This window comes from Pezoporus wallicus, unplaced genomic scaffold, assembly GCF_028554395.1.
Source record: "Pezoporus wallicus isolate ANWC-B61680 ecotype Strahan unplaced genomic scaffold, APGP_CSIRO_Pwel_v1 contig_6566, whole genome shotgun sequence".
In the NCBI taxonomy this organism is placed as follows: domain Eukaryota; kingdom Metazoa; phylum Chordata; class Aves; order Psittaciformes; family Psittacidae; genus Pezoporus; species Pezoporus wallicus.
This window is the reverse complement of record NW_026638763.1, coordinates 1637579-1655572: the sequence shown is the minus strand read 5'-3', so window position 1 is coordinate 1655572 and position 17994 is coordinate 1637579. Positions and strand designations below refer to the sequence as shown.

The 17994-nt window shown below is 41.0% G+C and overlaps 1 protein-coding gene across 11 annotated transcripts in view; it reads right to left on the bottom strand.

The window, feature by feature from the left end:
• The window catches only part of IKZF2 (IKAROS family zinc finger 2), a 116469-nt gene that overhangs the window by 34191 nt on the left and 64284 nt on the right, over positions 1-17994 (bottom strand). For 10 of the 11 annotated variants that reach the window (XM_057412373.1, XM_057412375.1, XM_057412376.1 and 7 more), the window contains one exon: positions 10402-10569. In XM_057412373.1, coding sequence (XP_057268356.1) covers positions 10402-10569 — 168 coding nt within the window. Of the gene's footprint in view, positions 1-7103; positions 7366-10401; positions 10570-17994 lie in introns of those variants that run through there. The other variant, XM_057412381.1, reaches the window with a different exon arrangement.

Below are 17994 nucleotides of genomic sequence, written 5' to 3'. Positions count from 1 at the left end.
AAACAGGGCTCACTGCTTTTGAAAATAAGGGCCCCGTTTAACTAACATTTAACTAGCCCCAGAATCAGTGCAAGGATGAGCTTAGCTGTCCAGTCAGGGTCCTCACCGCAGGCCCTTGACCATCTTGGAGCATGATGAGAGCATTCACGCCTGTCTCACTGGAAGGGAGGGAGAGCACACATCTTTGGGGAGCACATTCCCCATCCTTGATTGGGAGCGGGTAGCTCTCTGGGCAGCTGCAGCATCCTGGGGAACTGCTGCCTTACAGAGAAAATCCTTCTCAATTACCCTGTCCTACCGACCACTTGTAGCACATCCCACAGAGGCAGAGTGACTATTGCAGATTTAATACAAAAAGCCTGAACAAACCTGCAGTAGAGGCTTTTCCAAAAGGGAGTGCTTTGCAGTGTACTGGCAACCCTGTGGCTGGGGAGAGTCCCAGCCAGGTGCTCTTTGACAAAGTTTCAATAGGCAGGGCCTCAACAGCATTTCTCTAGCTTCAGGAATGAAGATAAAGATCTTGACTCGCTCTTGCAAGGCAGGGAGGGAACTTGGGGCACCCTGTCTGAAATCAGCACGGCACAGTTATGCAAAACATGTGTGCAACTGGCATCTCTTGTGTAATCCTGGCTGTAATCAACCTCTCTAACCACTCCAGAAAGGAAGGAGGGGTAGAGGGTGGAGAAAGTTCACACTTAGATCAAATAAAAAATGGGAAAATATCCAGAGAGTTTTAGTCAGGTAAAAACACAGTTCCCTCTCATGGGAAACCTCCAGGACAAGTTTCCTTGAACTTCACACAGGGTTATAAATAGGAGAGTCACACAGAGTTCAGTACAGGTTCACTGTAAAAAATCTAGACATTCTCATATTCCTTGAACGATATCCATCAATATCTTAGCTGTCAGATAATTCATAATTACAGGTTGCTGAGAGCCCGGGAGAATACAGCAGTAGCAGCTTTCTGCAGCTCTGCTATGCTGTGGTGTTAGCTGGGTTATTTTTTTCCCCTTTACTTTCTCTTGATTTCCTTTCCCGATGGCAAAAATAACCCCTCTTACACTTTAAATCACTCATATATTATCAAAAACGCCAGCGACATTTCTCCATTTCACACTGCCCCATAAACCAGCTCTGAGGTATCAAGGAAAGGTGGCCTCAAACCACCATTTCATTCCAAGCTCAAACTTCCTCAAGCTGAAAGGTTTCACAAAGTCCTTCAAGAACTGACAAAGGCCAGCTCCAAATGCTGGATCTCCTTTCCTCGGAGGTAACATGCAAAAGCTTTTGCCCTTGAAAACAATTTTCTTGGGGGAAAAAAGCCAAACTTTTTTCCTCCTTAGAGCTGCTATGGTATTTTGCTGTTCAGAGTATGTGCAAGAAGAGGTCTTGGTTTTGCCAAGAGATGGCTTCATCAAGTCAATACCATGTTTGCATCTCAAGTACATGAGAAAGTTCTCAGTCACTTCTTGGCTCTCTGTTCTGCAAAACTCACTGCAGCTACCTCAGAAGGCCACCTCTGCAGTAGGAGGACTCCTGATGCACTGCATCACATACTCCAGGCTTAATCTAATGCAATGTGACACCCAGATCCCAAGGAGTGTGGAGTCTGGCTATGCAATGCCTGTGTTTGCAGCTACACCTTAAACTGGGTTTGTATGTACATATATCAACTGGAGTGTAAAAACACTGGATTTCTGAAACAATCCCTGATGACAAAGAAAACAAGGCCACAAGAAGCCTTTACAGCTTGAACTTAAAGGAGAAAAGAACTACACATCCTTAAATACCTAAGCTACTAGATCCTCACCTGCCAGCCTGCCCATTGTAGTTCTGGTGCAGAAAGACAAGTGATTTACATGAAGCTACCTTGGTGCTTAGGTACCCGAATTTGCCAATTGGGTCTCATAGGGTTTTTTTTCCTATTTCATTTTCCCATCACTGAAATACTGATAACGACAAGGCAACAACACATACCCACTTCACAGGATTTGGGCTGATGAAATAGATAGGGCTCATGGAAGAAACAAGACACAAAAATTACAGGCTAGGTAGTAAGTTCTTTAGCATTATTAATAATCACCTTACTATTGTGTTGAAGATAATCACACCAGGATCAGGGTATAATACCTTAGTGGTTACGGGAACAATACAAAGTTATTATTCCTTCCACTTTGTAATTATCTCATTTTACTACTGCACAAAGGCTACGTAAAACTAAGGAGATAACATGTAATGCTATTCAGCAGGGGCACACACAGCACTGGAATACTCTGCTACGTACTTACATGACCTTCATTGCAGCAGCATGTGTGCGCTTTGCAATCATTTGTGCATGCTGCCCTCTCACCATCGTGACAAGGTTGAGAAGTGCACTTTATTTCCATTTCACTGACAGGCAACTGAGGCAGAGATGAGGTTAAGGGGTCTGCACCTGTACTTGCCCATGTTTCCAGAGTGCAAAATGACTTCAAAATTTAGGTCCCTTATAATAGTAGGAGTAGCAAAAAAAAAAAAAAAAAAAAATCAAAATTAGTAAAAATAAAACAAAAAAAAGAGGGAAGGACTGAAAGATAAAGACAGGCTAGAGTAGAACCAATGCCAAACATAATGACTACTGCCTATCACAGTGCAAACTGAGCCCAGGGATTACTCAGAGTCACAGAAAATAGTGTTACAAAGAGCAATAATCTGCAGCAAAAGAAAGGACAGTTTTGGTTAAATATCCAAATGAGAGTTACAGCTATAAAAAGCAGATGGGGAGTGGAACTGTCTACCTAGGGAGGTGATAGAAACAGTCTCTCTGGATGTTTAAAGGAACAGGTTAAGCATCCTATTTAGAAGGGCTGCTGCTCTATATGCAGAAGTCACATCACGCTCATCCGCTTTGTGTCAGTGAAATCCCACATATAGCACTGTGGCAGAATAAAAGCCCAGAGGAAAAAGAAAGCCACTGTCTTCTTTGCTCCTCCAAAGCAGGATGGCTGGCGTAAGAATGGGCATCATGCAGCAGTGGAGAAGTGTCCCTTTCCTCTCCAATGAGCAGCCCAGTAGTGCAACACCATGTACTTCATTCTGGTTGTACACAGCCTGAGGCAACATGGGGACAGAATCTGTCTGACGATGCCAGGATGTGAATTTCTAATGTAAAGGAGAGACAGAAAAAAACCCACAAAAACTGGATGTCAACAGTCCCACCCCAAACACACACTCCCATCTTGGCACAGGCATTCCCGTAGGAAGAAAGGAACTCAACAAAGTTAATGAGGGATGATCCCATGCAAGTCTTGCACCACGATGATGCTGTCTAAACAATGACCTAGTTACCCCCAAGTACTTTGAAGCTATCTGACCTTCTAGATGAGATGACAGCACATTCAAGAGGTCTGAAGTAAGAGGCAAAAGACACCCTGTCCCCTCCTTGTGAGCACCTTGTTGCACTGTAGAACTGTAATCTGTCCTGGGGAAAACTTTCCCTCATGGTGAAGCTGCAGGACTGGGGCAATAGTACTCTTCCCCATTTTGGGGTGCAGGATCTGCTACCTTAACACAAAACTTCTCTTTGCCAAGGGTCCAGAGACCCAACCTAATACCAAACATCTAATTCTGCCACTCTGTCTCATTAAGGAGAGCAAACTTAGATGATCAGGGAGAGGAGAAGAAGATGCAACCTCCCTTCAGACATGCTTTCCCTCTTCTCTCTGCTGAAGAATGGAGCACTAGAGGCATAGTAAAGCCATGGCTCCACTGAGAGATACAGCAGGAGGCACAAGACTCGTCTCACAGATACCATGATAAATCTTAGCACTTACTAATCTTGCTGTGAACTGATATTTAGAACAAGGATACTCCCATAGTATTGGTGTCTCTCATCACTAAGAGAGTGGGTGAGTCTGTCTCTACTCAGCCAGTTTACAGACAACCCCAACCACTGAAGAAGCTGGCCACCTCCTGCTTATACTGGGGCACCACGAGAAGCATGAAAGGACACAGTGTCTGCTCCCCTGTCAGCTCAATCACACACCCTGGGGGATGGGGAAGGAAAAAAAGCTGATATCCAGTCTTAAGCAAGAGTGAGATATTCATGAGGCTGGTACACAGCACATCTACCTTTGCTTGCCAGGACCACTTCTCCCATTTCTCTGTCTTATCTATCGGAAACAGATCTCCTGGGTTGAACAAAGATTGATCCATTACTACCACAGATAAGAGGGAATCTTTATGGAATTTCAAGACTTTTAGAAGTCCAATAAGCAAAAAGTAAACACTAGTTGCTTTGGGTGGAACTGTATCTTTTCACAAGTTTCTCCTAAAAACAAAGCCCAAATGTTATTTTTTTTCTGGAAAGATCATGACCCTACAGCACCTTTAAATCAAAGAGGTTTTCTCAGTGATAACTGTGCTCTGTAGAAAAGGCTTATCATGACCAAGCTTGTATAATGAGATAATTCTGAGCACATAAAAGATGATCTTTTCATATAGCTGATACTAATATTTGTAACTGTAGTGCTCTGGAGGTGAAGAGGACCCCGTCACTTCGAGGATCAGGTTCCGATAGGGATTTAGCAAAGCATGGGATGCAAGCTGAGTCTACAGGGGGGATTAAACTTTAAATAAGGATGCCTAGGGATGAAAGACGCTACCCTTGTAGACGTTCTGATCCTACCTTTAAAAAATGCACATACAAACAATATGGAAAGCAGAATCCCAGAGATTTTACACTCTCTACAACACAGAGAGAAGGTCTCTAGGTACTGGAAGCATTAATGAGCTGCTGTACTGTGTACCTGCTAATTTGGAATCTGGGTTTGGAACCTGGATTCTGGTAAGAACACCGCAAAATGATTTTGTGACAAGGTTAATTTCACCAAGTTTAACTGAAACTGCATAAGAAAACCTGAGAGGAAAAGTAGCCCTGCCTGATTAAATACAACCCTAAGTATCAGATCAAGAGAATAAATACCCAACGGCTCATCACAACCGAGGGAAGATGCTGTTTGCTAGCCTATTTGCAGAAATGGGATTTGTATGCAAAATATCCCCTCACTTCTTCACATACCTTTCATTTTTCACAGATAGTATCCTACTTATTCACATTTACTATTTTTTTTCTCCATTCACAATGTATTTGAGGCGGTCCAGCTCAGAGTGCAAGGAGAATTTCAGGTCCCACGATTCTTCTAATTATATTGTTCCCATCCTCAAAAACATGGTTACAGAACAGATACTGGGCCTTTTAAGAGTGGAGATGTTAATAGTGGTAAAAGTCTCTTGAAGATATAAAAAGCAGTTTAAAACACTGACTCCTCATTATCCTTAATAACCATCCTTGCCACTATTTCAATAATTCTCACTGGCTTTTGATAGGCAGGACTTCAAGCACAGCGCTGTGTTTTTCAGCACTGTGCTTGTTCATCCCATTTTTCAGCTGGACTGAGACACTCACAGGTGGGATGACTCTCCCAAACAGGTTCTGAGTCAGGCATGTCATCAGAAGTAGGAACCAGGTTCCTTCTGCCTCTGAGCACAGCCACACACACAGATCTCACTTGTGCCAACAACAGCCATGCAATTGCAGGCATGTAGGACATCTCCAATGGCTTACGATCAAACAGCAGGAGCTGAGCAAAAAGTCCTTATGGAGAAAAAGAGATGAGAAAGATAGACTTGCAAACCAAGAAACAGAAAAATTACATTTACCGTTTAAATTATATGCCTTTTATCTCACACACTGTACATAGTTTGCTAAGATAGTGCTTTCGGGAGTTTTTGCCTAAGCCTCTCTTTTCAAAACAAATGCTTCACTGCTTTTCTTTTGCAAATAAAACAACACCATTATTTCAGTGCAACTGAAGAGCTGGGGGGTAAATAACAAGCAATGTGCAGCAGCAATGCAGTAAGAAGAGGGGGAAGAAAAAGCAAATATTTGTTGGAAGTAGAAAAGGGGAAAAAAACATTGCCTAAACAGGAAAGAAATAGCTTGGAAGCACATTTTTTTTAAAAGGTATTGTGAGGAAAAGCTTCTGTGACAGGAAAAAACAATGATCTGACTACCTGTTTTTTAGGAAGAAATAAACAGTAAAACTGCTTTCATATATGAGTCACACTTATATACTCTCAGAGTAAGGGAGCATGATTGAAGTTGCCAAGATAAAGGAAAAATAAGGAAATTCCAGAAGTAAGATTGCCTGAGAAGGCTTCATGTGGCCAGTTTGTGTGTATGCGCAATGAGGCAGTCTGTTAAAAAAAAACAAAAACAAAACAAACCCCTGCAAAATAATTTGCCCACAGCACCAACCTTGCTTAGTGCAAAATAGTGCAAAACCTATTCTGTATGTTGTTTTCCCCTTACCAAGTGATTCCACCCTTAATTTATGGCTTACTGCCCAAGCCCTGCTCTGAAAACTGATGTTCTAATGTTTTCTATGGGCTCTTCCAGATTGCTCATCATTACAGCCTTGACTTTTTTAAGAATTATCAAATCATTTGTGTTTACAATAGCATTACGGGGGGAGGGCTGAACTGGCTCCATTTTAGACACAAGAGAAATCCATGCTAAAACATAACTGCTAATTTTATGTGCCTGTTTGAGGATGCCTAACTTTTCAAGGTAAAATAGCATTAGGCTTTATAGCATGTCTTTCCAACTACAGAAGTCACCATCTAGGTGCTTTAACTATCAGATTTGTCAGATTAACTGTCTTCCTTAAAACTTCTGGGGTTTGCTCATTAACTGCCTACATTAGAATGTTTCATCGGTTTTGTACCCACTTTTGCTTCACTGTGCAATTACAGAGATGACGGAGAAGATGGGCATGTCTCAGGGTGAGATAACAGGTACTCTGTGACTGCTGCCAGGAGACTGGCTTTGCCTGGATGTTTTCTTCCTTGAAAATAGCAAAAGGTAGGCAAGGTGAAGCCAATTCATGCTGCTTTGTCAAGCACATCCTGCAGCAGCGGCTACGAACATTTGCCCCAGCCCTCCACAGCCTGTCCTTAAAACTCACATCCTGGAAGCACACTCAAGCACCTCTCCTGTATCACATGTGCTATGGAACTATGGAGTTAATTCTGAAGACAACATCTGAAAGTCCTGTAAGTACCTTGATGCTCATGCCCACTCTTAGTGTAATTCTGTACATTCTCTCCACAGGCATTATTCTACTAATGTCCTGAAGGCATCATTATATTTCTGAAATCAAAAAAGTTGCATGTGGGAGGAAAATATAAACACAAAGTTCATCAGAACTCCATATGTCAGTAAATGATAAATAATTGCAGGATTAAATCACTGCAAGATAAGACCTTAATTATTTAGGGTTAAACAGCAGCAGCATTACAGATGCAGAGGAATATTTTGTTAACCACTCATCCTGGGAACACTTATATAGTAAGCTATTATTCTGCAGAAGAAGGGTAAGCAAAATGTGGATTGTGATGCTTAGAAACACTTTCAAATAATTAGGAAATAATATTAAAAAGCATGAACAAGAAAATGCACCCCAGGCAAAAGAAAAAACAAAACAAAACAAAACCCAAACCCAACTGTAATAATTTTGGTGGTTTTTTTTTTTTAAGTTGATAGTAGCTTCAGCTATTTCAGATAATTCTGAGATGCTTCTGCTGATTTCTGCTTGCAATTACATTTCCTTATTTTTTTACCTTTCTTGTCTTACTGTATGAAAACCCTGCACTAAGCACAGGAAAAAATGACTAACTGGCAATAGTGAGAGCGTGTAACTGACTAAATGGCGACACAGAGTGCTTTCCAACTCACAGACCAAACTAGCTGGGAGTTAAAAAAAAAGATAGAAAAAATTCTTCAATTCCTTTCTTGCATACTCTGCCTTCCATAAAAAAAAAAAAAAAACAAACACAAAAAAATAGTAGTTTAAAGCCCTCTTGGGAAGGAAAAAGATTGTTGTTTTGTGTTTTTTTGTTTTTCTTAATTCATAGCACTTTCTTATTTAAGAATGAAAAGGACATGCAACATGAAAAAGGAAACTGGTCTTGCATTTATGAAATCACTTACCAGATTCTCAGCTGGAGCAAAATAGCAGTACTTTCTTTGCTTAGAGGATAAGGTTCCAATCTGTATCAGCTGATCTAAAGAGCTTTTCTTTTGTAAACATAAAAACATATACAGACTCACCTCAATTTAGATATTAAGTGTACTAGATTGAAATGTGACTGAAATCTCACGTTTCAAAATAGTTTTCAATCCCTTCTTTCTATGTTTTATCTGATACTGTCTTTTCTGGTCAGAAATAAGAGATGTAAACAATCACAGCACCATAAAATCATTTAGGTTGGAAAAGACCTTCGATGAAGTTTACTAGAATTGATGTATCTTCATGGACTTTTGAGTTGTACTTCATTAAAGCAGCAGATGCTTATACAGTACACAGATATGAAACCATTTAAAAACTCTAGGAAACATCTTCCCATTTTCTCCATGAACCATGCTCACGCACATTGCACAGATCAACAAAGCTGGCCTGTAAGACATAGACAGAATGACACCCTAACTCCCATGCTCATGTTCACAGGTGGGTGCCAGGTTTTAGGGCAATATCCCAGGTTTTTAACTCTTCATCTGTGAGTGCTGCTCTGAAGAACTGTCTGAGTATTGTGGGAACACTTGCCTATTTCTGCTGGCCCTCTGCTTCAAACTGGTGTAGTTGACTGTTGAGAGGGGTGACACTTTCTTCACTGAAAACAAAATATAGAATTACCCACTGAGCACAGCTGAACACAAGTAAGTCAGTTAGGGAAGGAGATCCAGAGGAACTCATGTGCCTAGGCAGCTTAGGTGCCTGCTGAAAATCCCACACCTTTGCATTTCGTCTTCATACAAAAAGCAGAAACATCAGATATGCACTTTTCAAGCGGGAAAATCCAACAATCTCTATCAATGGCTGTATCTGGATAACAAGATCTATATTCATATTACGAAAACAATCTTCAAAATCAATGTGTTTTGTAACGTGGGCTATTTTACGTCACAACCCCTTTTGTTATTTTAAGTGTGGCTATTTTGATCATGTATTCTTTTTTACTACATTTCAAGATGAAACTATGGTTATGGTCATATATGTGAGAATTTCATCTCACAATTCCACAAATATTGTCCCTGCTGACTTGCAGATGCAATCCTCTCAGCTGACAACTCTCACACCATTCTCTCAGCCTAGTCCCACACTTGCAGTCACTTGGAAGCTCATGCTTTCTGTCAGCAGTGCGTTTGCATCAATACAGCCTTCTGTGTACTCCAAAGTCTACCTGGAGAAGCTTACTAGCTTCTACCTTTCTGATTCCTGGAAATGTCAAGGCAACTCTGTATCCTAAAACAAACCTAATGCTCATGAACCAGAAACCTCTACTGAAGTGAGGCTGACCCTGCAAAAGAAACACATATAAAGAATCAGGAAGTTCCATAATTGCATTTTCACAGCAGAGTTTTTGTCTGTGGCTGCACTTCAACCACTGTGTTTTAGTAGTCACACGTTTGCTAATACCTCCAAAATGTTAATCTGTAATGCTATCACTTATTAGCAATCCAATTATCTCTGCTCATTCAACAATGAAAAACACAGACTCCTATAAATGGCCTGGACACAGAAGTTGAACATCTTAGAAGATGAAAAATGCAGCAAATTAAGATCTTACTCAAGAGTCCTACACAACTGAATAAGTGGGTAGAATGAGGCCGTTTGGTGAGGCATACAAAGACCAGAAACACATCTGATCTTGATCCGGGCTATCAGCATGACTATAAAAATGCAGTTATAGGACAGATATTTTTTCAGAACGTATCAAGAAACTCTTACCAGGTAGACTTGATATATATCAAGTAGCCAGGCAAGACAAACCTAATCTCCCTCCACCACCTTCTGCTTCGGGGTGAGTGCTATGGCTGCCATGAAGTAGGACTTTACAGCAAGATGCAACAATCAAAAATGCAATCAGGAGATTTCTGAAAGATAAGCAAGTAAGAACTCACCAGCATATGGCATTTATTAGATGAAGAAATGGGTATGAACTGAAGAGCAGGCTACCAAGAGCACTTATTTTTTACAGTCTTTGGAATTTCACAGCCACTTTGGGGCTGAGAGTGTCAAAACGATCTGCCAGGGAAGACTGGATACACCCAAGAAGATATTCAAAGGGAAGAACGATAGCATCAGCAGAGGAGCTCAGTTACACAAAAGGAGAGGTGTGGCTTAACCACAACTTTTGTGATTTACATCAAGGCTTTCCCAAAGTTCAGAGCTGTGCTATCTGAAGAGGATGGTACAGACCCAGAGCCACCAGGACCACAGTTGTTTTCACAACCTGCTTCACTTGAAGGTCAATGACAAAGGGCAAAACAAGAGCGAAGAGAAGACAAGGCAGGCTCACCAGAGTGCGTCCTAAGGTGTCCTGTGAGGGCGTCCCTCCGTCGGCAGGCATAGCTGCAGAAGGGACATTTGAATGGTTTCTCCCCAGAGTGCAACTTGATGTGCCTCAGCAGGTTCCCCTTCTGGGTAAAAGAAGCTCCACATTGGTTACAGTGGAAGGGGCGTTCACCTGGAAGGGAAATGGAAGGGAGAGAGCTGTCAAGAAACATTGGAAGAGGCATGAAGCCCTTTATCCTGCTCTCTGTAACAGTGCCATCTTACCTAGGTATGGTCCCCACCACCACACGTGGCACTTGCTAAAGTCAGAGGCTGTTTCTTTTGCACAACGGGCAAAGACTCCAATAACAATTTAAGACTCTTTCCTCGAGGTGATTAATGCAGCCTGATTTTCTTAAAGTTCTCCACCTCAGAGGTTTGATCCTTCGTAAAAGAGGAGCTCTGATCAAAATTCAGATCCATGACTGTGGGTTTTTAGCATTTCTCTATGGTTTTGCACCTATTTTTAGTATAGGTCCAATCCATATGAGTATTCGGAACTGAGCAGACCAACTGGACTTGGGCAGATGCTAAGGTCTTTGATTCAAACCAGACCTTTTGCTTACATTATACTTTGAAAACCCTTTTTAAAGGCTGCTTTGCATTGCTGGAGTGGTACAGAGGGAATAGAAGCAAGTAAGGACCCGGGCTACAAGCTTTGGGCAGTAGCAAACACTGAGAAAAATGTTACACTGTTAAATTGTGAAATAAGCAAATTTGCGCTCTAAGTAAAGCTAACTGAAAAGACTTGTTTGATGAAAAACAAAGTATCTAAATGAACAGAAACTCTATACCTTACCCTGTCCCCTCAAGCCATGCATTCACACACATACACATCCAAAACTTATTTTGATGTTAATCCTTTGTATTTTCTTTGGGCAGTGGAGACTGGGTCCATAAAAACAAGCACCCTTTTTAAAGTCACTATTTAGAGGAAAACCCCTGAGAAATCACATAGGTTTTATGAAGTATTATTAAAAGCATACTTTTTGTCAACATTTGTTGAGGACACTTAGCCTGTTACAGGATTCTTGGGCAGGCAATCAGCTGTAATCATCTGCTTGTCCCACTGTGCACACCAATAGGGCACAAGCATACACTTGTGCCAGCCACTTCTAAAGTGCTTTACTGCAGCAGGGCTTTAGATACTGACATGTTTTCACCAAGTGAGGACCAAGTTAATCAGATTTCAGATGTAAGCAGCCTCATTCATTTTTTCAGTGCATCACCTATTATGGAGTCTTGGCTAAATCCTGGTGGGCGTTCTGAGGTTGAATTCACTCTCCTGAAACACAGATCTCATGAAAAACACACACATTGTGTGATCTATCACATCTCTCCAAAGCCTTTTACAATTGCTTTAAAATGATTACTCCCTTGATAGACAAAATTAATGCTATGTTTTTATCAAAGGAGTTCATGCATCTAGTGTAAAGTCCAAAATACATCTGTAGATACAAATGGAAAGAGAGGGAGGAAGAGAGCTCTTACAGATGTCCACAAGCAGTTCTTGCTTCAGTGGTTTAAATCACTGCCAGCATTAGAGCCCTGCCAGGAATATAGCATAAAGGAGGATATGTGCCATATATATGCCGTACCTCTGTAACTTTACTTCACGTGCACGAGCTGGAAATTACATCTGAAATCACCACAGATGCGCTGAAGAAGACAGTAAGGTTTCTACAAGCTTGCCAAGAACATTATGGAGTGACAACAAAAAAAATCAGGGCATAAAGCTCTTCTTCCAAGACACTGAACACAAGCTCATTGGAATTGATAAAGAGTTTGTGGTTTCCCTTTCAAACTCCCACACTATACTTAAAAGATATGACTAGCCATTATCTTCTTTTACATCATTTCAAAATGTCCATAACAGAGATATGCAGAGACTGCAGTAGAAAAATACATGGGGCTTTTTTCTTTTCTGTTTTGCTTTCGCTGTCTGAGAAAACAGGCAAACTCCCTTCCTTTGACATGCTTCTCAGTATTTAGGAATGATAGGTTCAGTTTCAGGATGACGACATTAAGGTGGCAAGTTTCTTACCAAGTCTAAAGTCTTTCCTTTTACTCCTGCTGTATTTAAAACTACGCAGTTAGAGTGTTTTACCTGCTATACCACCCATTTACCTTTGATATTTTGGAAGCCACATATGGGCAGGTATTACTCCTCCATAAACTAGCTGCCAAAGAGATGCTGAAAGCCTTTGGTCAGGAATTCAAACAGTCATTGAACCACGGTTCAGTGGCAAAGACGACATGAAAATGCTCACAAAATGAGTGACACCACTTTGCTCACAAAGTGACCAAATCTCTTGAAACAGACAGAATTTGCTATAGCAGCACATTTTACCTTAAATAACCTCTGTATCTATTCAAAGCCAGTAGTTTTTCCTACTGGCTTAATTTTGGGTAAATAGCTGCTTTGATCTGTTTGTTATACTGTCGTGCAGTCACTTGATTCCTACTCCTTGTTTAAGCTGCAGGCTTGTGGGATGACTGTTAATTTTAGTCCCACCTTCATGCTATTGATTAGCAGCTCCTCCATTTAGCACAGCTAATCTGAGAGACCATTATCCAACAGAAGAGTGCACAAAAAAGTAAAGACCGAATAATAAGATTTTGCTGGTGTTCCAAGAACTATGCTGTCTGATGCCTACTCCAGATACTACCAAACCAGACTTCTTTATCACTTCAGTGCCTTGAGAAGACCGTTTTCCAATTACTTCTCCTGCTGCCTTTTCCTAGTAAGCTGGTATGTAGTCCTCCAAGGCTATTATCTCCTGATAACAAATTAACAACCTTGACATCCTTATTCACTTACCTTACTCTTGTGTGAAAATTAAAAGTTTTTATTCATAGGCTGAAATTAGTCACACTTCAAACTACACATCCACTCAAAAGTCCTCAATACGTTTCTTCTCTATATGACAGTCCCTGACTGTGTTTAAAGTGCTTTCCTTTCTTTGGGGGTGATGGCAGCACTCACATTCCAGAAACTATAGAACTATTAAACAGGTGGCATACAAGACAACAGGAGGGTAATGACAATTATGAGTGTGGTGCATTTTTCACCACTTATAGCTATGTATTTACTGTTTGACTCTGTATACTTCTATTGATCTATTAAAATAAGAACTCCTTTTAAGAATAACATATACTGAAAAGAGACTAAGCAAGCTTTTTGCTTTTCAGCAGTGGAAACTAGATGACTCCAATGTAACCACAAAATATTTGGCATCTACTTTAAGTACTAAACCTTTTCTCTATCTTAGAGCTAAACTAGGACAGAAACCCCTCAAACCTTAGTGATTAAAAAGAAGACTTTCTGAGTGGGGAGAGAGGGAGGAACAGAGAAACAAACAAAAAACATGTTTCTTTCCAGCTCCAGATTTAATATGTAAAACCAGACAAAACCAAGAATGCCTAAAAACCCTTGTTCTCCAGCACTGGTAAGTTAATTGTCTAAAGCTACTTCAGGAACGGGCTAGTCAAGGTAATCCAGAGTTGTAAAGTATTACTTTTCCTTAAGCTTTATGAAGAGGGGCTTGTGGCAGGAAACGACCCCAGTGATGACGTTAATAAACAAACAAATACATGGAGTTTTATCATTTCACAGTTAAATAAAGCATTAATTGAAAGGTATGATTTCAAATATTTACCTCTAAGTTACAGTATAATACTGCTGAAACTTCATTGTTTAACATGCATCCAATACAGTTATGCCTTCTCCAGTATCTAAAGTACCCAAGTTAACTTGCTGTTGTGTAAACAAACACCGAGATGAAAGGTGAATTGGACCAAGGGAGTCAGGTTTATTATCAAGACACAGTCCCTCCATAATTATCTCCTTTCATAAGCGTCTTTAACATATGGCAGCTGCCTAGAGACTTCACAGCACAAGTTATGAACACCGTCTACCTGATATAACCTGAAACCAGGCAACTGAAGTGATTAACTTCCTCCTAATAGCTTTCATATTTTACTGTCTATATGTCAAATGTTATTTCAAAAAACAAACCAACTCTTTTTCTGCTTAACTGGAAACTTCCCAGCACAAGAACTCTCCTTTACCGCCTCAGCACGGAAGTGCTCTGCAAAAGTTTCAGTATGAGTTACCCTTCTCTGAATCTCAGACTGGTGCAAAATACATCAGTGATATTTTCTGTACCAAAACAGAAATTTGACTGAGGACAAAGAGCCTGAAGACCTCGCAACCAAGTAGGTTTAGATCTTCATAACCCTTGGCTGGTGACTTTTGTCCCTTTGAAATCAAACAGAATGACTCACAAAATAATGCAGGAGCTCTCATTAACAGTGAAGCCTGGTTATTTTAACAGCAGTGCTCAAGTCCCTTCCTCTGAATGTTTTAATTACCTTTTCTTAAAAATCCACTAAGTTTAAAGTCTCTTCACAATAACAAGGAAAGCCAGGATGAAGTCCATCTACATATAAGAACCGGGTCCCTTGGGACCACATTTAACATCGACCAAAAGTATATCTGAGATTTCAGCCTTTTTCCTTTGGCACATACCTTTGATATGCGCAGGACAGCTTAGGTACTTCTCAAAAGGGATAGAAATTAGCTTTTTAACCTCTTAATGCAGAATTACTGTGCCCATGCTACCACCAGAAGTGGTAATCAAGTAATCTAATAATCTTGGTTTTCACCCTTCTGTAGTAGGCTTTTTGTTAAACTCAGTTAAAATAAAATGTTTCTCCTGGTTCATAAGATGCTGCAACGGCTCTGATCCCATGTTGTCCCAGGAGCAAAATGGAATATCAGCTGTGCTACCGACATACCAACAGACACCGAGTTGCAACCTGCCTTTATACAAGCGAGAGACAAAGCAGCAGAATTTGCTCCATTTCTGTATTTGTTACTCTGGGGACTATCTAGCCTGCATACCTACTCACTGTTCTATCAAATTCACTTAAGAGGCTGCACATCACTTGAAATCAGTGATTTTTACTAGGGCTTTTTGTTGGGAAAAACCTACTGCCAGATAGGGCAGATTATAAAACACTAGTGACAAATCTCTCATGAAAAATTCCTGAGAAATCGTGGGTGATTTCCAAGTGTCCTCTGTACACAGATTCGTGACCATATTCTTAAGACAGAAAAATCCTCTAAGTGAACTGGTACAAGTATCAGAAGAGTTTAGCTACCACATACTGCAAGTAAAACACATCCTTATTCAGACAGTGATTTCAAAAATCCAAGCTCCCCCTCCTTATGCTTAACTTGGAAAAGTTAGATTTAAGAACCCATGTAGAAAATCGCACTTTTAGAAGTTTGGCCCTACAATTTTTGATTCAGCCTGTGCTAGGTTACAAATGACAAACTAAACCAAATAAACCTTTCTTCTGGAAGAATGAGACAGGTAGGCTAATGGAGTTAACTGCAACATGTTAATATGTCCATTTGTTAAAATTTGCTCTTAATTAACTGGCTTGGGCATAAAGTCTTATATACTGAACAGCACAATTAGATTTTTCCTCATTTATTAATTGTGTCCCAAAAACTTGAGCTTTGCATGAAAAACAAAACTTAACTAGCATTCAGAGTTCCCATGTTGCATATGTTTAGTTAATAATGCCACAGCTGCTATAGTAGAACTTGAAGATTTCTCTCACAGGCACATAACTTGTCTCATTACACTGACTTCATGGTACTAAAATGCACGGGGAGTGCAAGCAAAGAGATGAGACTTTCCTGTAGTTAGCAGCTCAAAAAATAACGTATCCCACTCTCACTTTGGGCTGCTGATAAGACTACTATCCCCACTGCCTGCTGCGTCATGCCCTTCACGCAGGGACATGGCTTTGATCTGCCCCTATCCCTCTGTGTCCACACAGAGAAAGCATTTAACCTCTAGGTGTTCTATGAGGATAATCCCAAGCCTCCCTTAGAGATAAAAAGTATTTAAAAATCCAGCAGTGGACTAAATAAAGGACTGGATGTTACAGTGAAGAAAAATCACAATTCACAGTGCAAGGGAGAACAATGTGAGGACCTTGCAGATCACAGAGGCAGCAACAGGGCGGCATCAGCAAAACGTTTCTGCTTTACCAAAAATGAGAATCAAGGAACTTTTAAATCAGGCCCACTAGCGGAGAGCCTAAAGAGGTGAGAACTCATTCGAGTTCCCTTTCATTCCTTCACACAAGTTGGATTCCTGACCTTACCTTCTTCTCCCCTTCCCTCAACATTCCCTAGCACAAGCCCCTGGGGTATCCAGTGGCAATACTATGTGACCAGTCCTCTCCTGCAATAACAAAATACCTCTGATAAAGATGATGTAAATCAGGCTATGTGCTTTGGAATATGAAATCTGGACCAAAAGAAGACACTATGAGAAAGGAGGAAAATAAATCAAACCTGACATATGCTATTTTTCTGACACGAGGATGTGGCACTTGAGAGAGAGGATGGGGTTACCTTGTTCACTAAAGCAGGGAGTGCATCATGCTTAAGTCCCACATTAAACACTTTATTTCTTTTCTATCAGTGATGACAAATAAATAGAAAGACTTCTCCTGAGGATCATACAGACTACAAAAACGTTTCACTTGAATTACCAGCGTTTCAAAGAAATGTTGCATTGGGCAGTATCGGAGGAGCAGTGCCAAGGACTCTGTGATGGAGGTACTGTGGACCAGAGCACCATTTGCACCACAGGCATGAGGCAGAGCTTGTGTGGATCTGAAGGATGGATGAGAAATCCTCAGCTTGGTCTATCATGGGAAGGGGTGACAGAGAGCGCCTTCAAGAAATCTGGAAAGGGACTTTTGACAAGAGCCTGTAGGGACAGGACAAGGAGGAATGGCTTTAACTTGACAGAGGGAGATTTAGATTAGGTATAAGGAAGAAGTTCTTCCCTGTGAGGGTGCTGAGGCACTGGCACAGGGTGCCCAGAGAGGCTGTGGCTGCCCCATCCCTGGCAGTGTTCAAGGCCAGGTTGGACACAGGGGCTTGGAGCAACCTGCTCTAGTAGAAGGTGTCCCTGCCCAAGGCAGGGGGCTGGGACTGGATGAGCTTTCAGGTCCCTTCCAACACAAACCACTCTGTGATTATATATGATACAATATGACTGCATGAGTCATTTGAAACGGATGCTCCAGCACGAGGATGAGAGATGGGACACCGAGTGTCATCCACAGCACAGATTATTTTCCCCATCCCTATATCTGTTTGACTGAACTACAACAACGTGGCAGGAAAGACAACTACCTCTCACAAACAGACAAATAATGGCTGGAGAAAACTGTGCTCCTTTATGTGTGTAATGCAGCCAAAGCCATACAGCACAGCTTCTCGCAAAGGCTGGGTCCCCAGTGTAAGTAAAGCCACACTCTTGTCCCAGCATACATGCAAATTACAGCCTCTACTATGGACCACAGAATTTTGTGTGATTTACATAGAACGATGACAGTTTTTTTGGAAAAGGAAAAATACTTCAGTCTTTGCCAATACAAGTAACTGGCCAGACCATGCTTTGGTTTTGTATAGACAAAGAGGAGAGTAAGGTGACATTCAGATTCTAAAACATACTTAAAC